This window comes from Strigops habroptila, chromosome 4 (genome assembly GCF_004027225.2).
Source record: "Strigops habroptila isolate Jane chromosome 4, bStrHab1.2.pri, whole genome shotgun sequence".
NCBI lineage: Eukaryota > Metazoa > Chordata > Aves > Psittaciformes > Psittacidae > Strigops > Strigops habroptila.
In genome coordinates this window covers 50,680,054-50,703,432 of record NC_046358.1, presented here as the reverse complement: position 1 = coordinate 50,703,432, position 23,379 = coordinate 50,680,054, and the positions used below count along the sequence as shown (strand labels likewise).

At 54.6% G+C, this 23,379-nt stretch overlaps 1 protein-coding gene across 4 annotated transcripts in view; it reads left to right on the top strand.

Moving 5' to 3' along the window:
• Positions 1-22,226, top strand: part of DUSP8 (dual specificity phosphatase 8) — a 46,723-nt gene extending 24,497 nt beyond the window's left edge. For 3 of the 4 annotated variants that reach the window (XM_030483853.1, XM_030483856.1, XM_030483854.1), the window contains exons 4-7: positions 12,946-13,112; positions 14,769-14,928; positions 15,135-15,258; positions 15,645-22,226. In XM_030483853.1, the coding sequence (XP_030339713.1) occupies positions 12,946-13,112; positions 14,769-14,928; positions 15,135-15,258; positions 15,645-16,746 (1,553 nt within the window). In that variant the 3' untranslated portion in view covers positions 16,747-22,226. Of the gene's footprint in view, positions 1-5,572; positions 6,097-12,945; positions 13,113-14,768; positions 14,929-15,134; positions 15,259-15,644 lie in introns of those variants that run through there. The other variant, XM_030483857.1, reaches the window with a different exon arrangement.
• The last annotated feature ends 1,153 nt before the right edge of the window (positions 22,227-23,379 follow it).

Genomic DNA, 23,379 nt, shown 5'->3' with positions numbered 1-23,379 from the left:
CAGCAGCAGTCTGGCTCCATCACTCCCTGATGGCTCCCGCATGCCAGCTCTTGTATTGGAGCCCGGCCAGAGCCATAGCGTGGTGCTGAGCTTCACTAGCTCCTCTCCATTTGTCCAGCTGTAGTGGAGGGTGGGGAGATCCTCCTTTACTTCCATTCAAAGGCTAAAAGTGACAGCTGAGGGCTTGGGATGCTTGTCCAGATGATGCTCAGGCATCCATCCTCCATCCTGTCCTTGGGCTGAGCGCTGGGCTCCCCTCTCCTATCCTCAAAGCCATATGCTAGCTGGAGAGGACAGAGGAGTGGCAGTGCGACCAGCAGCCTGGACCCCCCCTTGCACAGCAAAGGCTCTTTACATTGTGGTTTCATGCGCCAGGGGAGCTTTATCATTGCAATATCATTCTCTGACCTGAAACAGGCCCCTCACTTGCTTTCTGAACTCGAGTCATAAGCTTTTCATCTGGCTCGGGAGCGTGTGTGAGATCATCTTCAGTTCCCCCCCCACCCCGGACCAATTCTTCAAGGAATGTTTAAATTTTCCAGTCCTGTTCTTTCTAAATTTGGAGCGTCTATTTACTCCCAGGATTCGGAAAGAATGTAACAATATCATCAGCGAGAAATCCCTCCCAGCCCTCCACTCGCCATCCTCCTCAGCAGCGCTGGCCATCACCCAGGTCCTCTCCAGCCCAGCGGTGCCATGGCCAGCCAGCATAGCCAGGGAGAGCTCTAATTGTACAGCAGCGGTGACCCAGAGCGGACTGAGACTGGGGGGATTTCAAGGGAATGTACTAATGGCAGGTGACTTGAGAGCGGATAAAATAAAGTAGTGAAAAAGGAAAGGGGATTTCCATCACAGGAGGTGACACTTGGGCTGCCCAGGCATGAGTGGGTTCAGGGCTGGCTGGAATTGTTTTAGAAATGAGGACTCAGTGACAGATGATTTTGATTAAAAAATAAAAGAAAAAGCACTTTTTTTTTTTTTTGCTTCCTCTACATGGAAACAGTCCTAAAAAGAGGTTAATCATTAGGGCAGATGAATGTGACTTTGCTCATCCTTGGTTGAAAATACAGCAATGTTTTTGTATGTCATGTCAGTGAGAAGCCACATGCCAGCATCACGTCTCCCTTGCTGCCTGCTCTGCTTGAAACATGTTGGGCTGGGGCTGGTTTAGAGGAAAAGAGAAGATATATGAAAAAAGCCAAGCTAGGCAGGTGCAGAAGCAGAACACCGGCAGGACAGAGCAGAGCAGAGGGGGCTTGCTTTTAGTCAGAATCCCAGGGGCTGGAGACTGCGTGCGCATCTGAAAGGCAGCAAAAATACAAATGAATCTGCAAAGCTTGTCCTGGCTGATGCTGACGCTAAAAGCTTAGCAGGACTCAGAACCAGGATCAAGGAATCTTTACAAACTTGATGTAAGAAAAAGATAATCCTACACCTAAGAAAGAAAATACCCTGAACACCCACACTTTGGTCATCAGTCAGAAGCTGGCTGATGGGAGTGGGGAAGTAGGACCCCACTGCAGTTGGTTTTGTGATGATCACCTTCCTCATCACCCGCTTCTGGACAGCATCATGATTTCATCTGACAACTTCCATATGTGAGTGTGTTTCCTGGGGACATAAAATGTGTAGGATGCACTAGCTGGAGGACTTTGTCCTCTGACTCCAGCAGACCCTCTGCTTGATGCACAGGCCTGAATATGCACGCGTAAGTCAAGCATTAGGGCTATTTCAGGTACCCTCACACTGCAAGGTTGAAGACCACTTGTGGAGGACTTACTGGCATGAATCCATCAGATGTACCCACAAGTTTTTCTCTGAAGTCTAATTACTGCCTCTGAACCTACAACAAACACCCCTGCCCACCCGTGGACATCTCCATCCCATAGTGTACTATGATGAACTGAAACAAACATATCCTCTGCTTGTAGAAGTGGGGGTATGAATAAGGAAGGCACAGGGGTGGGATGACGTGGGACAGAGTGTTCACGTGGGATTCTCAATTTCTTGCTTCTCCCAGATTTGGGAGTTTTGAAGAACAAGCTGTGCAAATAACGTGAATGGGGATCCTGGTTGTTCTTCATTTACTAACTGCCCGCGTGATGCTGGGGAAGGGAAAAAGGGTAAGAAGTGCTGTGGAGAGGGTTATGCCTGGTTTTTCTCAGGCTGCAGGTTGTGGGGCGCAGGGGGGTTACCTGTGGTGATGCTTTCCTTTTGACTGTCCAGAGGGCTGGAGGTAGGGCCCTATGGCCAGCCTATTGAGAAAGGCACTTCTTTAAAAATCAAATGGTAATGCCAAGATTTGTGATTTTCACAGTCCTGGAGGTTTAGGTAACTCTCCAAACCTCCCTCCCACTCACACAAAGCATCCCTGGGTCTGTGGCACTGGAGGGGTTGCTTTCTTTCGTGCAGCAAAGCCATCTGGGACCACTTTGGCCAGGGCAGGGCTGTGTTTTCTCACCCTCCAGCCTCCATCCAGTGCATGCTGGCATCCAACCCTGGCCACCCAGCACAGCGGTGGCCCTAGGGAGTGCTCCCGGTCTCCGCAGTGTGAGGCATAGTGTCAGAGTAAGGTGCCCTCTTCCCACCCTCTGCCACGACCAGGAGATGCCTGGGAGGGTTTTGGCCCCAGCGGGACCAGCGGTTGCATCCCTGGCAGGGGTTAAGCCAGGTCACGTATGTGCGAGCTGATTGTATTCCAGACCTATGCTCTAAACCTCCCTGTTTAGCAACACTGTCGTCAGACAACTTGTTTTCCCAATTCTATAATTACCTCAAGGAGCTTCCCCTCCCCCTCTGGTGGCGTTTTTAACCATCGGACCCAGAAAAGGCGAGTAAAAGGGGAAAGGCAGGGAGGGACAGAGAAGAAGGAAGGGGCTTGGGGAAGAGCAGCCCTCTGGTTGCCAAGGCTTACAAAACCGACATATAATTTTGTTTCTCATTTCTGGAAAGTCGATGGGAGGAAGGCAACTTCCCTAGTAAGAGATCCCAACGGGCAGGAGCCGCTGCCCAGTTATGGTTTCCTTCCTTTTGAGAAACCTGCCTCCCCTCATCTGCCTCCCCCTTTCCCTGGGCCTACGCTGCACACTTGCGAAAGGTCAGCGCTGGCAATTACTGCAAGGTCCTGGCACTGGGTGGAGAGAGGAACTGCAGACCACTGCCCAGCTGGGCTCGTGCCAGGCTATAGGTGCCGTCAGGATGTATGTACGTAGATGCTGAAGAGGGGCTTGTTGTGCTCCTGCTCTTGCAGGTGGGTTGCATGAGACACTCTGACCCATTGCAGCAGATTTTTTTCCAGTGAGCGCTGTGGTAATGAGGGCAAAGCGGGGCCAGCAAGGCTGGGATCTCTCCCCAGGTTATGCACCTCTGTCTCCTAAATAGGGACTGGAGGCAGGATGGGAGACAGTCTGGCCAGGAGGAGCACCTGGGGAAAAGGGCCAAGGGGCAGCAGCTGATGTGTGGGATGTATTTCGGCACTATGGACATTGCCTTTCATCTCTTTACTTGCCAGCTCACCCCAACACCAGCTCCCAACCCCTACCCTGGTCCTGGCAAAAGGGTGAAGAAGATGTGGAGAGAGCAGGGAGGATGCTGCCTGGAAAATGATGCCTGCAGGCAGCATCTCCATGTGCCTGGACCTCACATGAGTGGAGGAAGGGGATTGCTGACTACATGTGCTCACTTGTCTTTTGCTGAGGGTGAGAGGGATGTGGAACACCATGGTGTGAGCCTCCTGCATCAGGGACTGCTTGGTGGTGTTGTTCCCAGCTCGCTAGCTGGGGTTCCCAGTAGCCCTGAACTGAAAACTCAGTCCAAACACATCCTGAAGGAACCTGCCCGTACCAAAATAACTTGTGTTGAGGGCTTTTGCAAGCCTGAGAGAGTCAGGCAACATAGGGTAGGGAGGGAAGGCAAATGCGTGCTCGTGCACTTCTGGGTCGGGGCGGATTGATGATTACACCCCCTCATTCACTGTGTGCTTCCTGCAGCATCCCCGTTGGCTGGCACAGAGCAGCTGGCCAGCTACTGCCCTTGCACGACCCAGCACTGGTTTCCAACCCAGTGGAGCCCCAGCTGCAGCCAACAGAGTGGGTTGCAGCCGAATCGCCCTCCAGCACTGGTAGAGCACCGCTGGTACAGGAGCAGGAGATGGAGGCATCTCCATTGCCAGGAGCTGTTGGCACTGGCCACCAGCATCGCCCTTCCTTGTAGGGACAGAGGTTGCAGATGTGGGGGACCACAGACCCCTTAAGAAGCTGCCGTGGGAGCCACTTCCCGAGCATGGCTCTTGAGGGAAGGCTGCTCCTCTGTCTTCCAGCCTACTTGGAGCACGCTTTGAATTTTATCCAACCTCTGACCCACATCTGATAATAATCAAACCATATTTGTTACAACAACAAGGCTCGTTAGGAGGCTGGCTCCACTCGGGTGGGGGGGGAGGGGAGAGCACTTAGTTAATGCCAATGACCTCATCTCATGTGATGTCATTCAAAGGAAAAACACTGAAGTCACTCACATATGGCTCAGCCTGGGGTTTTTCAGCCCATAAAGCTTCAGATTTTCAAAGGCACAATACATGCCCCCCCCTTGCTCCTCCGCGTACTATAATCCTGAATGATTTTTCTGGAGGCCTGGGCTCAGACCAATAAACTCGTAAGGAGCTGTGTGAAGACATATTAAGGAGTCCCACGAGTGGGAAGGGGGGGACAAGTAGTTCTCTCCCCCAGGACAAATGTCAAACCCATGAGCTCCCACCTGCTTCAGAAGCCACCATTGATGGATAGACCGCAGCAGGACTGGGAGAGCCCATTACCACATAACCCCTCTTGCTGGACCTTTGCTCGTGAGAAGGCTTTGACGGAGGGTACATCTCCTCCAGACTCTGATCCTGCTCTGCTGGGACCGGGCAGATAATTCCATCTGACATGGCCGTGCAGGTGTGAGCAGCCCAGTGCCAGCACCTTTCCCCACCAGCTGTTGAAGCCTATTTGCCTCCAGCTGTTTGAAACCACTCCAAGATGAGCATTCCTCCTGGGTGATGCTCTCGGTGGAGGTATCAAGAGGAAAGATGAACTAGTGGTTAAGGACCTGCTGTCTGGTCCCCAGCTCTGCCCTGCAGCAGAGAACCCTGGAGAAGTTGTTTAACCATTTGTGCCTCAGTTTCCCCCTTGGGAAACAGATCACATCATTGCCCTTCCTGGCACTGGAGTCCAGAGTTGAACACCCCCCCTCCCCAGGGGCTGCACGTTGGTCCGACCAGGAGCACCTGTGGGGTGCCTGTACCAGACAAGGGGCAGGGATGGGGAGCAGTGCCACATCCCCCCTTTGTTGCAGGGGTTTGATCACTCATCACTTTGGCTGGTGCTAAAATGAGGTGTGGGCATTAACTTCCTTCCTCCAAGGCCCTGTCCCCAGATTAACTCCGTGGGGCCAAATCCGGCGTGGTGCAGCCATCCATCTCCTGCCGCGGCTGCTCTCTCCGGGGGGGTTGAGGGGGGTTTTGGGCGGGCGAGAAAATCGTGGTTGCGCCTTTAAGCAGGGAGCGAAGCATATGTCAGGCCCGGCGTTCTCCTGCGTGTCTGTGTGCTGAGTAAGGAATGCGGCCGCATGCCTGACCCGTTAGCTATGAGCGCGCTACGGGCGCGCTGCGAGCGCGGCGGCGGAGGGATGGATGGCTCAGCGGGGCTGTTGCTCACGGGCTGAGCTCATTCCGGTTGGAGCGGGAGCCGCGCACGCAGGGAGCGAGAGACGAGGAGAAGGGCGGCTGGGGAAAGGGGGGTGCGCCGGGCACCCCACCCCGCTCGGGTTTATTATTTTTATTCTTTTAATGCGTTTTATTTGCTCAGCCTGAAGGCTGGAGCCGGAGGGCTGGCGGTGCTGTGCCGCAGGGGGCATTTTTTGGGGTCTTTAGCATTTTGTTTGCCCGCCAGCTGTTGTTTTGCTGAGGCAAGAGGTGCCGCCGCAGCCCAGCTGCCTGGATGCCCGTGGATGTAATGATCGCTCCCTCCGAGGACCAGTTCTGGACAGACATGCGCGAGGGGCAGATGAAGCTGAAAATAAGGGTGCGGAGGATGAAGGAGAGCAGGGACATGAGAGGTTTGTCAGCCGGGCCGGCTCCTTTCCTTCCGATGGGGACGGAGGGGGAAGAGGGGGCGGCTCTGCCTGATCCCTGGTTTGCCCGAGGACGGAGATCGCTGCGGCCGGCGGGGAGCGGAGCGCGATGGCTGGCGATACAAAGAGCGCAGGCAGCTGGCGAGCGGGGAGATGGAGGCGAGCGGGGAGATGGAGGCGGGCGGAGCGGGAGCGATCCCCAGCTCCCAGCCACGGCAGTGTGCGGGAGCGCTTGCGGAGGCAGCTAGCCCGGTCCTGCAGGCAGCAGCAGGAAAGGAGCTGCACGGAGGGGGCAGCTCCTTCAGGCAGGTGAGAGGCTGCCTGCAGCGGCAGGGGCATCTGCAGCACGGCGTTAGGCAGCTTCCCCACCTGGTGCGGGGCCTGGTGGGGCTGCCTGGTTGGGGGGGGACACCGCTCCGGGGTCCCTGAACCTTTCTCCATCCAGGCAAGCCTGGCGAGGGCGCGGACGGAGCAGAGGAGGAGGAGAAGGGGAGGAGGAAGGCTGCGGGAGCCGGGACAGGCTCTGCCGCCAGCATCCCCGCTCCCGCGGGCGCCGGTTTGGAGGGGTCACGGCGTCCGCGCCCCGGGCGGGGGGAACGACGAGGACGGGATGCCAGGAGCAATGGGCTGGGAGAGCGCTGCGCTGCTGCCTGCGCTAGGCAGCTGCCCGACGGAGCCATTTCGCTTCACTAGCGCGATTGCTGCCTGCCCATCTTCGGGGGATTTCTTTAAGAAAAGGGGTTTGCAGTGTTTCCACTCGCCAGTGTCAGGGTGAAGGGCAAGCGGAGGAAGGGGATATTAATTGGAGCAGTTTAAAAATATGCCGAGCCTGGAATGACCTAGATTACCAAAAGGTTGAATCAAGAAACTTCCCCTCCATCATCACTTAAAATGGGAGCCTGCTAAAAGTGCTTGACAGGTTTTTGTGGCATGAAGCACATAACCCAGTGATGGTGTCATTAGTAATAAGTCACTCCTGGAAATGACACATTTTTCTTTACTTAGAACGAGTCAGGCTGGTCCAAAGCAGGCACAGTCACCAGAGGAAAATCAAGCCCAGCAGCTCGGGGAGCGTGTCCGTGGCTCTGTGGGTGGAGGGTTTCCTTTCTGCCGCTTCTCCTTTTTTTTTTTTTTTTTTTTTTAAAGGGCATTTTCCGCTCGTTTGGGAGTGGGGTCTGGGACCGGCCTGCGAGGCTGGGCGGGCTGGTGCAGGTTGGGAGGCAGCAGGGTGATGTAGCAGCAGATGGGCAGAGGCTGTTTGTGGTGACCACTGGGGAAACGGGGAATTCACATGAATCCATAATAGGGCTGATTAATCGGCTTTCTCATCCCCATTGCTTGGGAAAGGAAATAAAAAAAACCCCACGGAGTCAGCAGTGAGGTGATGAAATTTGGTACCGACTGAAGGGGGGGTGAAACCCGGGCTGGGGGAGAGCACAGGGGCTGGGCAGGGAAGTGGGGGGGACAGGGACTCGGGGAGCACTGGCCATCTCTCCGATGAGCTGAGATGGGTGGAAGTAAAAGAGCATCAGCCAGGAGAGGGCGAGTTGGCCAGGCTGGGGAGCACCGGTGTTTCACCTAGCCGGGTGGGAGGGCATCGCAGGCGGGACCGAGGAAAAGCAAAAGAGGCTGCAGCGCCGAAAGGGGAACGGCGAGGATGGAGGCGGGGGAAAACTCCGAAACGTCCCAGGCAGCGGGAAGTGCTGACAAAGGCCCGGAGCTTCCCGGGGTGCAGTGAGTAGTGTTGCATCACCCCGCCCGGCTTAGCTCCCACCCAGCACGAGAGCCAGGGAGAAGGCGTTTCCCGAAGAGGGGTTTTCCCAGCGGCTCCGGGGGTTGACGTGTGGCGTGCCTGGCCCCTCCACTTGCCTTCCTCCAATTCAACTTGCCGCAGAGATGCTTGGCTGAATGCTCGGGCTCGGTGCCTTGCCAAGGCTGAGCATACTGCAGGCGAGGGCTGTGGTTTTGCAGGCCCCCCCGCCGCTTTTATCATCTCCTGCTGTGCCTCAATTCAGCAAGGTGGTTTAAAGCTTGGAGACAGATGTGTCCCCATGGGGCTGGGGTGCTGAGGAGGCGGCACCCAGGCACCATCCTCACCGGCAGAGCGGTGGGGAGCCGTGCTGGCATGGCGGCTGCTCCTGCGGCAGCTGAGGCGCGTGCTTGCTTGCATGCCCCACTGCCCCTCGCCACGTGCCGCCCTGGCAGCCGCTCTCAGCCACCACAGGCATTTTAATGAGAGCTGGGCAGAGCCCAGCCCCTGGGCCACCAGGAGCTTTAGTGAGGCAGAGGGTCTCCAGTGTCAACACAGGCACAAAACCCACCAGCGGGGCCACGGGCTGCACCAAAACCTCCAGCACCTGCACGGGGAACTGGTCCCTGAGCAGCTCCAGCTGCTGCTCTTTAACACTCATTTATGGGAGCAATGAGGGTGGGCTATAAACTGCTTCTTTAATACCCCCCAGCTGCCAGCTCTGCCAGGTCCTGGTGTGAGAGCTGCAGGTGAGAAGGTGGGGTGTGGTGGCTGCTGGCCCAGGGAGGGTTTGCAGCTCCAGCTGTGCTTGTTCTTCTCCTCCTCATTGCCACAGACTGATGGCATAGTGAGGTGACATGTCACCTTTTCTTCCCTGTTTCCTGCTGGGGGGCTTTTGGTTGGATTTGCTCCACGTTGCACATAAGAAGCTGGCAAATGGGACATGTCCCAGGTGCTCAGTGTGTTTGCAGTGGGGCGGAATTTAGGAGACCGATGGGGCTGGTGGTGTTCAAAGGGCAAATGGCTCTCCTAAAGAGGGAGTTTAGGGTGAACCGGGTGCCTTGGGCAGCCCTTTTGCAGCTTTTTGCGATTGTCGGGGCGCAGGATAGAGGCAAGAGCTGTTGGGTTGTTTAAGGGACTCTGAAGGAGGTGAGTCCATGGGGCTGGAGATGAGTGGGCAGTCTGCAGCTGTCAAAACGAGACATGAGAGGGGTTTCAAGCCCCATCATTTCCCTGTTTCCACTTTATGCCTCTAGCCTCGGAAGATGGCCGTGGTGCAGGGAGGGATGCAGAGAGCAGCAGGTAACTGTGATAGCCCTGCTTAATGTGCCTTACACCTCCTTTTCGTCCCCAGCAGCATCTGCTCTAACATCCTGTGCAGCTCAATGGATTGTAAATCCCCAAAGCTGGGCTTAACACCAGGAGGAAAATGATGCCACACCACATCCCTGTCCCTAGCCAGGACCTTCTGCGTCACCCTCCCTGTGCCACCACTGCTGCCCTTCCTTGGCAGAGAAGGGAACAGGGCAGCTTGCACGTGATGGGTGATGCCTAGATGTTGTCAGTGTCCCAGCCAGGAGCTGGATGTTCCCAGAGACCACCTGAAGGTGACAGCAAAGGCAGCAGAGGGGTCCCACACCTCTGTTCTTCGAAGTTTCAGTTCTTGCACTCTTCAGGCACTAAGTTGCAACATCCTGTGCCTTGGTTTCCTCTGGGGGGGTGACAGCTCTCCCCTCCCTCCTGAAAGCTGTGTTTGCCTTTAGCCCCACCTTGAGCTGGACACCACTGTTTTTATGTCTCTGGGGGCACTGATGAATGAACCCCCCAAAGCTGAGGGATGATTTTCGTTCCCCAGTCCTCCCAGAGACCTGCGTGATGCTGGTTCTTGGCTCTTCCTTCCTCCATCTTCAGCAGGAGCAGTGAAGATGCCCCCACTTCTGGCCTGGTTCCCCATGCCCAAACATTCCCCCTCTCTTGGGACCCACCTCTGCCTCAGGTAATTGCAGGAGGCTGGAAGACACTGGGTTTTCCGAGGGAATGGCTTTGAGAGCCCTCAGGAGTGCTGGAGCCATGAGCAGTACACTGGGCCGTGCTGCATAGGACCAGCTCTTGCCAGGCTTGACAGAATCATCAAGAAGAAACCAGTGAGCCCCAAGCACCTATCAACATCAGATACAAACCCTTCCTGGGCTTAATTTCCCCACATGTCAAGAGAAATGGTGCTCCTGGCACCAGCACTATGAATAAAAGAGGAAAGATGAGGAAGACCCATACTGCACTGGCTCCTCACCCTGTCGGACTCTGCTGCTCTCTCCCAACAAAAGCTGGGATCCATGGCCTGGGGCATAGAGGAGGGAAAGCCCAGCTATCAGTTGGAGCCCATCCAGGGACATTTGCTGCCTTTGGGATTGTTTTGAAGAGCTGCTTTTCTTTCTAAAAATGAAAGGCATGCTAGAGCAGCCGGCATGGGGTGGGGTGGGCGTTGCTTCGAGGCTGGGATGGTGTTGGGTACCCATCTCTAGGGTTTCCCCCAAGCCCAGGCTGCCCTCAGCAGCTGCAAGCATGGGGGAAATGAGGACAGGCAGGATGGGAGCATGCCTGGGCTCCCAGACACAGGGTCGAGGCTTTGCCTGGGACAAGCAGGGCGAGCAATGTGCATCATTTCAGGTGCTGGCATCCTCTGGTTGCTGGCAGCATGCCGGGACAAGCACTGCAGCAGACGATGCTGATGCCACTCTCTGCAAATATCCCCACACGCTTTGTAGCCCCCTCTGCCACTGCCTGGATTTCCCCTGGCAGGGCTGGGAGAGGATCTGCTGTCGGGCGAGTGCCGGCGGAGGCAGGCAAGGGGGAGATAGTGGCGTGCCCTGACCTGCTTTAGCTATGAGATCATCCCACGCTCCCGGCTTTTAAAGAGTGATATAAAGCGGTACACAGCCCCGGGCAGCTCTTGAATGGTACAGCGAGCACAAGAGGTTGGGGGACGGGAGCAGGCACCGATCCCTGGAGCTGTGCTCACATGCACCCTGCTCCCCAAAAATGGACTGTATTCCTTCAGAAAAAATCCCATGTTGTTTTGCATGAGTCCAGGGGTTAAATCTGTGCTGCGCTGGACCCCGTGTGCTGCAGGCTTCCCTGGAGGAAGCTGAAGGAACCTCTGCTTGAGCATCCCCCAGGCACCAGCAGCATGTGTCCAAGTGTGGAGCGAAGCAGGGAGGTCGCACGTGTCCACGCAGGGCTGTGGCCGGTGATTTACGCTCCCTGGCAATGGGGACACAGCGCAGGGATGAGCAGTAACTGGAGCTGCGCTGCACCTGCGCTGGGCCTCCTGCTTTCGCTCTGATTTAATGTCCCAGTTGAGAGGTGATGTCATTTCAGAGGGAGCCAGAGAAAAGGAAGTGCTGGAGGAGATAAGGTGCTTTAACTCTACCCCTCCTGGCTTGGGCAGGTTTGGAAGCTGAAACCTGTTTTAGCTGCCAGCCAGGAAAACAGAGGAGAGGGGAGGAAAGAGGCTGGTTGAAGGACACCTTCCTCCTGGGCCAGGAGGAGCTGACACCAGGAGCTGATGAGATGGACCTTGGATGTTTCCAGGTGGTGTAAGCACAATTTTGTGCGCTGCTCTGGCTTATCCATCACCTCCACCTCCCAGACATGTGGAGTGAGTTGTCTGCAGCACCAGTCATGCCACACCAGTAGCCATGAAGGTGCTCCTCCATGAAGGAGGATCAGCAGAAATGCTGGCAAGGTGATGGAGAAGGTAACTTGAGAACGTGCCAAGGCTGCCCTGCTTCCAAAGGGGAGAGAGACTGAATGGAAAGGTCGTTACCAAAAGCTCATTAAAAGGTCTTGTTAGCTATAGAGATGGGCCAGGGATTCCCATGGTGCTGAGTCCAGAGACTTGGACTTTCAGAAGGATCTTAGAGGGGCATCCTGGTCCCTCTGACAGTCAAAGGCAGTCAAGACCCAAAGTCTTCTCTGCCTTTTGGGTGATGTCAAGCTGCATCTGCTCATTCGCGTGAGTGGGAAAACCTACAGGAGACTGGGCTGGTACACCCCAAGGTCCTCTCCATTGCACCAAGCTGCCACCCACATCTCTTCAGCTGGGAGTGAGGTTGGGCCACCACTAGCCAGACCTGGAGGTTGAGATTAGTGAGTGAGAGCAAATCAGGATCGCTGGTGGCCTTAATGCAACCGCATAGGACATGCAACAGCACTGCGGGCTTTCCGCCTCCACAAGCTGACCACAGTTGCAGGCAGCACAACACTTGATACCCTGCTCAAGTCAGTGCTCTTTTCAGTTGAGCTGGGGACTGGCTTTCAGGCAGACTCATCCACATTTAGACTGTGCTTTTGACCGTGCCAGACATCAGGACAATAGTTCTGGCTATCAGATGCCACCTACCACAGCCCCAGCTGGGGGTTTTCTCTCAGTATTGGGCTTTGAGATACTCAAGCTGGGTATGACTGCCCAGCAGCTTGGTGCAGTAAATCAGGCGCTGCTTGCTGTCACATTCAGTAAGGTCAGAGCGTGAAAAAAGGCAATGGCCTGCAGATTCTGATGTGCTGGTCCAGTCTGATGTGGTGGAAGTCATGGGCTTGGCAGGGCTGGGCAGACAGGGCATCTCTCAGAAACCACAGTGTGTAAATGTAGCCGTTGTGGCAAGGCTTGGGCTGACCTCCCAACCCGGGGAGCTTTGCACCTCAGTGGGCTTGCTTGTTGTCATCCTGCCCTGGCAACTCCGGTTGTCCTGAGAGTAGTCGGCAGCCAAGAAAAGACTTTCTCTTCTTGTCATTTGTCTGAAGTGGGCGAAGAGCAGGGGGGTGAGGGATGCCTCACGTGCGTTAATATCCAGCCGCAGCAGGAAAAATCTGAGCTGGATCTCCATGCCTTCCTCCATATGTGTGGCACAGTCATCACATGTCTGCACAAGTTAGTGATGGCTGATGGCTTTTTGCTCCTCAAGGCTCTGTTCTTAGTATTGCAGGGTTATCACTGCTCTGTCCCCAACCCGGGCCTTGGGTTGCCAGGTACTTTTGGTCTCAGCCTCACTGCTACAAGCTCAATGTCTCCATTTTCTCCACAGGAGGCTTTGCTACCTTCTCGTCCTGCTTCCCGGGACTCTGCGAGGGGAAGCCAGCTGCGATCCTGCCGATGAGCATCTCCCAGCCATGCTTGCCCGTGGCCAACGTCGGCCCCACACGCATCCTGCCACATCTCTACTTGGGCTCACAGAAAGATGTCCTGAACAAGGTACGGCCCTGTTGAGGGAACGCATCTGCCCTGTCCCATCTGGCAGGGCAATCAGCCATGCAGAGGGCTGAAAGCATTAAGGACTCCTCTCCTACCTGGTAGGAGGATGATGCATGGTCAGCCTGAACCTACCAGGAGGCTGAAGGCAGGGATTGCATAGGCAGGGCCCAGCAGAACTGGGGAGAGTAGCCACAGGATGAGTCATTTCATACTGATGAGCTTTGGGGTGGTCAAAGTCTTCAGCTGCAGCAATGTGGGGATAGGCAGCTCTGGCCATAGGCAGGGGCTTGTTCAGAAGGCCCCAAAATGAGCAAAGTTTTGCTGTGGGGAGAGAGGAGAAAAGAGGGACAGTGTCCTTTTAAAGGTGCTAGAAGGGCTGTGCTATGATGTCTCGCCAGGGAAGGAATTTTGTTTAGAGGAAAAATAACAGCAAGAAGAAAGAAAGAGGAATTGTAGTTAAAATGATGCTGGGCATCTGCCTACTGCGGGCAGGAGGGAGCCAGCCGGGTGTCCTCGTCCAGGGCAGGCAACGGGGGAGAGGGACCACGATGCTGAGGCGGGGGGTTAGAGACAGAAAGGAGGGAGTGAGAAATTATATACAGGGAGTAGAAGGAAATGAAAGAGAAAAATGTCAAGAATGTGAGCCCGGGAGCTGGGCTGGCTCCACTGAGCTGAGGCCGGGCTCTGCAGAGCCTGCTGGGGCGGGCAGGAATTGGCTGCTGGAGAGCCAGGGCCGAAATCCCAGTGTGGTATCCTGAGGAGCCAATGTCAGGCAGAGAAATTGATGGTTTCCTTCCCTTTCTGCCTCCTCAGAGGGTTTTGTTCATCTTTTGAAGCTGTGTTTTCTGCCATCCCCACTATGTGGCCAGAAGATGCTCTATTCAGAGGCAGCAGAGCAGGGTCAAGTGCGGAGGCCATGGATGGGCAATGCTTCTTTTCTCCAGCACATTGCAAAGGAGAGATCCCACATGGCAGATCCATGCACTCTGATGTGTGGAAGGACTCTTTTATCTACATGTTTTCTCCTCCCATTAATTCTGGGTCTTCCTGGAATAATGTAGACCAGGCACTGAGACCCAGCAGCTCAGACCAGATATTCCTCCATTTTTTATAAGCAACCTGCCCCCAGTTGTACAGGTGAAACAACCATGAATGCCTACCAAAACTATGAGAGCCCCTAATGCATTTGTGAGGGGTGTGGGAGCAAAGACATTGGTTGACATTGGTTAACATAGGGTGCTACCAATGAATCACCCCACTCTGTTGATGAGATGCCTTCTCTCCCACAGCTGATACTTTCAAAACTTTCAGACACAATTTTCACTGATTTTCTTTCTTGGATTTTTCTCTTTCTCTTATACTGGGGTTCTTGGTATTTCCCCTCTAGGACACCCTTCCAGGTGTCTTTGGTCTTGCTTACTTTTACTTGGACAAAAGTAAAGATCTGCTGAGATTGAAATCTGTGCCATCTAAATTGACACAACTTTCTCAGCTAGTCTCTGCAATACTACCATCAGCTAGGTCAAATCAGCAATGGGAGGCCCACAGGGGAAAGTATTGGGATGGGAAAAGGCAGGGAGTACATGCCAAGACAGACCTTCCACAGTCAGTGCTGGCTGCACTCAGCCGATCGTTTGATCGCTTCTTTCCCACCAGGACTTGATGACACAGAATGGGATAAGCTACGTCCTCAACGCCAGCAACTCCTGTCCCAAGCCAGACTTCATCTGTGATAGTCACTTCATGCGCATTCCTGTCAATGATAACTACTGTGAGAAGCTGCTTCCTTGGCTGGACAAGTCCATTGAGTTCATTGGTGAGCTTTTGTTACAATGGTTGCAGACCTTCTGGTTCTCAGCCTTCAAAACCTGAACTCTCCTTCTGCCCTCCATGGTCTTACTCCCAGCAACCCTTGTCCTTTCACACAAAGGGATTGAGGGTTGGGGAGGGAGGCTAGAGTCACTTTTCTCACCATCTCTGATCACATCAATGCTTTTTTCTGTTTCCTCTGCCATGCTCCAGACAAAGCCAAGGTGTCCAGCTGCCAGGTGATTGTGCACTGCTTGGCCGGGATCTCCCGGTCAGCCACCATTGCCATCGCCTACATCATGAAGACCATGGGTATGTCATCAGACGACGCTTACAGGTGAGTTTTCCCTGGAGGGCAGAGCAGGGTAATGCTGGTATGCTTCACTCCTGGGAAGGAAAGTAGGCTGAGCCCAGAGGAGAGGGTGGGGGCTCCTTGAAACTCTGTCTTGCCTTGGCTGAGTCCCACTAAAACCAAACCAAACCTCCCTTCATAAAACGCATGCAACGAGGAATGGTTGGGAGAGGTAAAATGGAGGGGGGGAGGCAGTCCCAGCTCTACCCTGGAGCATCCTGAGGCCCCGTGGTTCCCCAAGACCCCTTTCTTTGGAAGGTCTGGTCAGAAGGCACCTGGATGATGCCTCTTCTTCCCGAAGAGGCTGAGAGAATAGGGGTGACCCGCTGAAGGGCCAAACACCAACGGGGGCTATCTGTGCCTCTTGGCAGGTTCGTTAAGGACCGTCGCCCATCCATCTCGCCCAACTTCAACTTCCTGGGCCAGCTCCTGGAGTACGAGAGGAGCCTGAAGCTCCTCAAGGCCCTGAAGTCGAAGGGCGACCGGGGCGAGGGAGATGCCCAGCAGGACCCGGCAGAGGCGGCTGAGGGCAGCCGGCATCCCCCACCACCTACCTCAGAGAAGGCCGAGGAGGTGCCGAGAGGCACTGGCTCGGCGTCCCCCCATGGCAACCCTGAGCGGCAAGGCGGGACCCCGAAGGTCCTGTCGCCCACTGCCCTGCAGCAGGGTCTCAATGGCTTGCACCTCTCCTCTGAGCGCATCCAGGACACCAACCGCCTGAAACGCTCCTTCTCCCTGGACATCAAGTCTGCCTATTCCCCGGGCCTGCGGCAGGAGCCCCCCGTGCCCCCCGGCCCTGGGGATGCCCCGAAACTCTGCAAGCTGGACAGCCCCTCTGGCCCTGGCAGCCTCAGCCCCTTCTCCCCGGGGGCAGACAGCCCCGACCGGCCGAGCGGGCCGGACCTCCTGCTGGAGGCGAAGGTGCGGCAGCGGCGGAAGCACCGGCACGCAGCCGGCTCACCGGCACACGGGCTGAGCCTCAACGTTGGCGCCGCCTGCGGTGCACGCAAGAGCCCCGGCGCCGAGGACGGGCTGCCGCCGCGGCTGAGCCAGCCGGGCGCTGCTCCCAGCACCACCACCACCACCAGCAGCACCGCCTGGGGTGGGGTGCACCTGGAGTCCCCCGGCACCCCGACCAGCGAGGCCGGCTGGTTCTTCGGCATGGACTCTGGCAGCACCGGCAGTAGCGGTGGGAGCCTGTTTGCCGGCGCCGGCCCGTATCCGCCGCCCTTCGGCTGCGGCGGGGTGGCGAGCGGCTGCGAGATCAGACTGAGGGACAAGGCGCGGGCCGAGCCGCGGGACGGGCGGCACAGCTGGCATGAGGAGGCCGGTGCCGAGAAGCAGTTCAAGCGGAGGAGCTGCCAGATGGAATTCGAGGAGACCATGTCCGAGGGCAGGGCCCGGGAAGAGCTGGGCAAAATCAGCAAACAATCCAGCTTTTCGGGCAGCATGGAGATCATTGAGGTGTCCTGACACACACCCGGGGCGCCTCGAGATGCGGGATGGGGTCGGGGTGGGGGGATATTTAAGCTGGGGAGAGAGGGAAGAGGAGGGGGCCGGCGGGGCTGGGGGGGAGTATTTATACCCACGTGTGCATTTTCGGGAGCGCACGCGCTGAAACCGAGACAAAGGCGGATGAGTCTTTTGAAGTCGGGAAACATGACGGCGGATGCTTAGTGTCCCTCCTGCACCCACCCTGGTCCTTCCCCTCCATCCGCACGGGCTCCCAGCCCTCAGAGACCCACGCTCGAAATTTGGGCATAAAATTGGAACGGGAAGGGGCAGGGGTCACAATTCTGGCTGCAGGGATGGGGCACAGCGCCTGTGGAGGGGACCACATCTGCCCCTTCCCTGCACCCCGGTGCACTAAGCATGCTCCCCATGTTTCTCTGGCTGAGTATCCTAAAAATGCTGCACTGGAGCAGCCCTATACATATATAAATATATATTATATATAATATAAAGAAAAAAAAAAATCCTGAAAACACACACAAAGGAAAAGGTAAATGGTTTTACTGCGATTTTTATTGAGACGTAAATAATATTTCAATTTTTTTGTTTTGTTTTTAATTTATTGAAGCTGTTCATTCTGGCAATGATTTGCAGACAATGTGGGGCGGTACTTTCAGCTCTATTTTTACTGTGTATGGTATTTAAATCTGAAATACGAGTTTCTAAGCAATATCCGAGGCCTGTGGCTCCTTCTATAGCTCATGTCGACGACAAAGATTTTCCCCCCGTTCCCTCCGGGCACGCTAACAAGGGGACAGGAGACTCTTCTGGGCACTTTTTCTAGAAACAAACAAGCGAATGAGCAAACCATAAAACCTTCTTACAACACAAACTGAGCCAGAAAACTCTTCTGGAAGCTGCTGCCTCTTCTTCACCCCTTGGTCTCTGTTTGCTTCTCCTTATCCCCATCCTGCCATCACCCCCATCCTGGCCATCATTCCATCCCAGCCATCTTCCCCATCCTGGCCGTCACTCCATCCAGCAATGCCCCCTCTTTGGGCTGTTCATCCTCACTGGAGATGGTGAGGAGGGAGTCACTCGAAGTGGAGGGAAAGGTACTGGGTGTCACCCCCAGCTGTGCAAGGAAGGGGAAGGCGTCAGAGGCTGCCGCAGCAGAGGCAGGGAGGAAGACTGGTGGTAGTTGGGATTTCTTGTCGGGAGGCTGTCTTGCCTGCCCACCCCAGCCCCTTGGCTCCTCGTTGCTTTAGCTACCTTGCTTGGGAGCTATGGGCACCATTTTCCATTTGGGGGCGGTGGTTTTTCAGGCTTTCCCCATCCTTTGCTTCACATCCAAGAAACTCATAGGGAGTGTATTTGCAGGTGCTGGGACTCCCCCAGCCTCGTTCCCCTCCAGGCTGGCTCCCCTCCTTTCAGCCAGACCTGAAGCTCTGCAGGTACACGGGGGGCACAACTGACTTATTTTCAGAGCTGTTTGGCTGCTTAATCCATCCTGGTGGGGAGCCAAGCTCTTGCTCCTAAACTCCAGTGTTAGGCTTGTGAGAAGCTGCTTTCTGGAGCTGTAGGCACTGAACTGCCTCCGCTGCAAAGCACATCTCTCCCTGTGGCTGTCTTTGCTTTCTCCCTTGTCTCGCACTAGTTTGCAAAGCTAATACCTCAGGGGTCTCTGTTCGTGCATGTCTTTGTCCTGTGTCATCCTTGGAGTGTTGTTTTTTTCTTTTCTGGGTCCACATGGTTTCTCTCTTTCCCTTGTTCCTTCTCTTGTTGTTCGTTTCTATCTTTAAATCAAACTACACATGACAAAACCAAATGATCTCAGGTTTAAAACTGAACACAAAGCAGAGGCGTGAGGAGTTGCAATCGTGCAAGGAGGGGCTACTCGCTTCAGCTGGTTACTTCCCCAACCACCTTTGTGTCCATGGTTGAGGCGAGTCTCCCGGAGGCTCCTTGCTTTCTTCAGGCTGGCTTTAGTTTTTCTGGTTTTCCATGGGGCCATTTGGTGAGATGCTGGGGACCCACATGTGCTCCTGCCTGGTTCCCCGAGGTGTGGCGGGGAGCGACGAGGCTGGCTGGGGAGCCAGCGACCACCTGCTTCTCTTCCCACATCACTTTTGATGTGGGCAAGGGATCTCACAGCCATCGCTCAAAAGCCCATCACCACCCATCGTTGCCTCCACCAGCCACCTCAGACCGGCTCAGTGTTGCCAACCTAAACATTTCTCCCTTCTGGCCATGAAAGGACAATGTCACAATTTTTTAAGCTCCCTTTTCAGATTCCAGTAAGCACTTGGGTCCATCCTGTGAGCCAGGAGCTGCACTTGCAGCAGGGTATCAAGTAGGCTTTGATGTGAAGTCCAAGGAGGAAGGGAAAAAGGCTTCATTCTCCCTCCAGTAAACCCCCTGAGCCTAGGATTAGTGTTTCCTGCCTCCTGCCCAAGGAGTGCTACTGATCTCCCTTCCCTTCCTGCTGCCCTCAGCAATGACATCTCTTCCCAAGCATGCCAGGGGTCATCACCTGCTGATCTCTGCTCTGTATTGATCAGCTCCTGCCCATCCTGTAGTCCTCCAGGGCTGGTGCCAGCATGGATCAACAGAGCTCAGGTCAGGCATGTTGCTGGCAGGAGCTGGTTAGGTGCAGCTTTGGGCAATGGAGAGGGGGCTAGGTGACTTCCCAAGGAATTTAATAAAAAGAGGGCATCAGGTTGGCACAGCCAGGTGGGGAGAGGAGCTGAAGCAATAGGAAGCTCTCCTGTAACCCATCTCGTTAGCTGACACGGTGCGTTATGAACACAGAGAAGCAGCTGGAAAAGTCAGGAAGGAGAGGGCGCGTGTTGTACGTGGGACTCTAAATGTCTGCAAAGAGGCAGAACAGTGGTTTGATTTTTGTCATCTCCACTCCACCATCCCCTGGATGCTCATCAGCCATGTTTGAGGGTTTTAGGCACTCTTACGTGCAATATTTTAAGGCTACATCCAGAACATACGCCTTGATGGAGCAGCCCTGCCTAAGTGTCTGCTGCCAGTGCTGACCCAAAGCCATCAGGGTCACCAAGTGGCTTACAATTAACTGAAATTACTTCTTTTTTAAATCGGGCCCTGGCTTCTTTTAAAGTCAGACCACTTTGTCCATGAATCAGATTGTGAGTTATCATGAGGATGGATGTGCTGGCTTGTAGCCTTTCCCATCATCTGTCAGCCAAGTCTTTTTATGGGCTCTCACAAGCCAGACAACCCAATCCAAAGCCTCACTGGAACCAAATTTCACCTTTCCATTCTAATCTGATGAAGGTGCATTTATCTGTAGGGTTCCACAGTGGCAGAAGTGTGAGCAGAAGAGAGGAAAGGTCTCTCCTTGCAAGGGAAGAACCAACAAAGCTGTTGAGTGCCCAACAGTCACAGCAGTGGCAGTGGCTGAGCTTTCCACTACACGAAGGATGGAGCAAATGACAGCTTTCCTTCATGCTAGAAGGGACATTACACCCTTATCTCCAGCCCCTGTCTGTCCCTGAGGCTGAGCCCTCCAGCCACATCCTTCCCAGCTGCCTATCAGGGGGCTGAGTGAAGCCAGCAAGAGGGCAGCGATCAGGTTGGCAAGACTGAGCCAGAGGCTTGGGTTGGAGCAGACTCATCCCTAGCCTTGGCAGCAGCATCCCCAGCCCCTGCTGCCTTCCTGGCCCTTCTCTTTGTCTTCTTGTTTCTTTGGATGTCCATCCCCGTTACATCTGCCCCTTAGGAGACAATGCCCCCAGAACCCTCTCCTGCTGTCCCCTCCCCCTTCCCATCCTTAATACTAATGATAATAAGCTATCAGTGTTGTCATTGCAATCTATGAATGATAGATTTGAGTATTTATGATTATTATGATTATGATTATTATGGTTATGATTCTGTACCTTTTTGCTTCTTACTCTTTGTATGTTGCTCTTTGTTTCTCTGTTGTGAATAAACGCAAGGCCCCACCACACCTTCTCTCTGCTCCCCGCAGCCCACCTGGGGCTGTGCTCCTGGCTGTCCCAAACCCCCGGAGGCAAACCCTTGTCAGAGGAGCTGGAGGGTGGTGCTTCCTAAGGGTATAAAGACACCCAAACCCGGGGCAGATCCATCTTCTTAACTCTTCCCTTCCCTTCCTGCTGCTCCTCTCCCCTCTACAGGTGCCTGCTTATGTTTGCAAGAGGCAGGAACCCACTGGCACCAAGAATGGAGGATTAAATGGCAAAAGCTTAAGGCTTTTGTAACAGCTTCAAAAGGAGCATTGGCCAGGCATCCAGCTCATGGAATTAGCTCTCTCCAGGTCATAATCCTCTCACCTTCTTCAGCTGGCTGCACCTACAGGCTGCATCTTCAACTGCAGGGGCTTCCTGCTCTGCTATAGCAGCTGGTTGGCAAAGCTCCACACACACAGCTGAGTCCATGCACTGGGCACTCCATTTTAGCCAGGTGCCCTGGGCTTTCTTGGCTGGAGTGTCCTCCTCATGCCGGTGATCTCTCGCTGCCCAGGGACAGCACAGCCTCGGGAGGACACATGGCCAGTGTTAGAACAAGATCGGTGGCAGAGGAGCAAGGAGAGATGTGTGTGGCCTCCAGCACCTGGAGGGATTCAGAAAGGGGCTGGGAACGGATCCCAACATGGGACTGGATATGGCCTTTATCTAACACTGATAAATCAGGGTGTTGTAAACGGACAGAGTCCAGTGATGCTTTTTCACACCCATCACCTGGGATCCTTGTACAACCTGAAGGTTTCCAGACGATTGTAAGGTGAAGGAGGAGACATTAGGGGAAGGGAAAAGGAACCCTCTCTGCACCGTGGTATGAAACATTCTCCATACTGCGCCAGCCCCATGAATTTTAATTTGCAGGGTTTAACATCACCCTTCTCTAAGCGGCCTGGGCATGGTCTCTTGTCTTCTGTCATGACTTTGCTTCACCATGGTTGGGGTCCTTCTCATCATGCTGTGCTGACCTCATTTCCGAGATTGCTCTGAGACCATGCAGGAGAGCAAACAGCTCAGGTCTCGCCCCTCTCTTGGGAGACCTTGGCAGACCCCCACTGGGGTCCTGGTCTGGCATCACCCTTCCTACCTCACCTGCCTTTTGTGCAGCCGTGGACAGGGAGGGAGCAGGCAGGTCCCAACCACACCAGGGCTGAGTCTCCTCAGCTTCCACCCCCATGTCTGCAGGAGCAGGCCCTTCCTCAGCAAGCACAACACAGGGAGGGGTCTACACCCACCCTGGTGTACCTGAGGACTCCTGAGCAGGGAAGAGAGGTTCTGGCCATGAGCCCTAGCACCCTCCCTTCCTCGCTGCCTGTTTGGCCAGCGCCAGCATCGGACCCAAGGAGACACCCTGCCCCTGCCTCGTCCTTATTTATTTATTACCAGAGGCTGTAAACAGCAGTGCTTTTCTACCCTCTACTTTCTTTTCCTTTCTTTTGTATTTTGGAACAACGTGTTGTAATAAATACCCAAATAGGTGTTTTAACAGCTGGTGTCAGCCTTGGTTTTTGAGGGCCAGACTTTCTCAGGGTGGGGCTGGAGGGTCCTCTTTGGGGCATTGGGGAGGGCAATGGATCTTTGGCTGTATCAGTGGGGGCTGAAGCCAGTGGAGGGCTGGACACACAGCCAGACCCATGTCTATGTATAGGAACCAAGAGCTGGAAGCTGCAGCTGGACTAATTCAAAGCAGAAATAAGACTCATGGCTGAGGAAGTAGGGGGATAAAAATTAACCGGGGCATTCATGGGCCCATGGACTGCAAAGAGCCACTTTATGGGTTTCTGATGGTCCCGCGTGTAATTTGTGGCTCTGAAGCGGTAGGCAGGCAGCTTAACAGCCCCTTTCTAGTGGAAAGGACTGGCCAGGTCTTACTCCAGATGTTTATATCCAAGCGTAGGTGATGGTACAGATTGCCAGCTAAAGAGCACAAATGCATGGAGTGTTTGCATTGAAATACATTCTGGGGTTTTTTTTGTTGGGTTTTTTTTTATTGCCTCCCAGCTATGGTCTGCTCCCACCTTCCTCCTGGCATGGAGGCAGCATGTAGCCACACACTTGCTGTGCGCTACAGCTAAACCCTATAAACATCCCCTGGTCCCCCTGCAGCTGACCGAGTTGTCGCCTCTTCCCCATGGCAGCAACTGTGCTATGCTTGGGAGCAGCCAGTGGTCACCGACCAGCAGCTCAAGCAGCGGCTGATGGAAGCATTTCCCCGCTCTCCCTGCAGCAGGTTTGCTTTGGAGGGAGGAGAAGGCATGAGCAGGCTCCCTGCAGTTCTGGCTCCAGAAAGCCGCAGCACTTATTGACTTAAACACAGAAGGGACGTCCATCCCCATGGCTGTTTTCCATAGGCTGGGCTAAACACCCTGGTCTTTTATAAATCCACTCCTCTCATCCAGCTGCAATTGCAGGATCTTTTGTAAAGCCTCAGAACTACTGCCATCATCTGCTACTGGGGTAGAAATTACACTGCCCAGCATGAAGCTTTGGCCTCTTTTAGAGCTGACCTCACTGGCAGCTTCAGAGGGGCTATTTGCACGCCCTCCTCTCTCAGCCACTTGCTGCCATGTGTGACATGGAAAGGGAAAATTATTTAATACAGAAACATGAATGCTGCTCCCATCTCCCTTCACGTTTACCT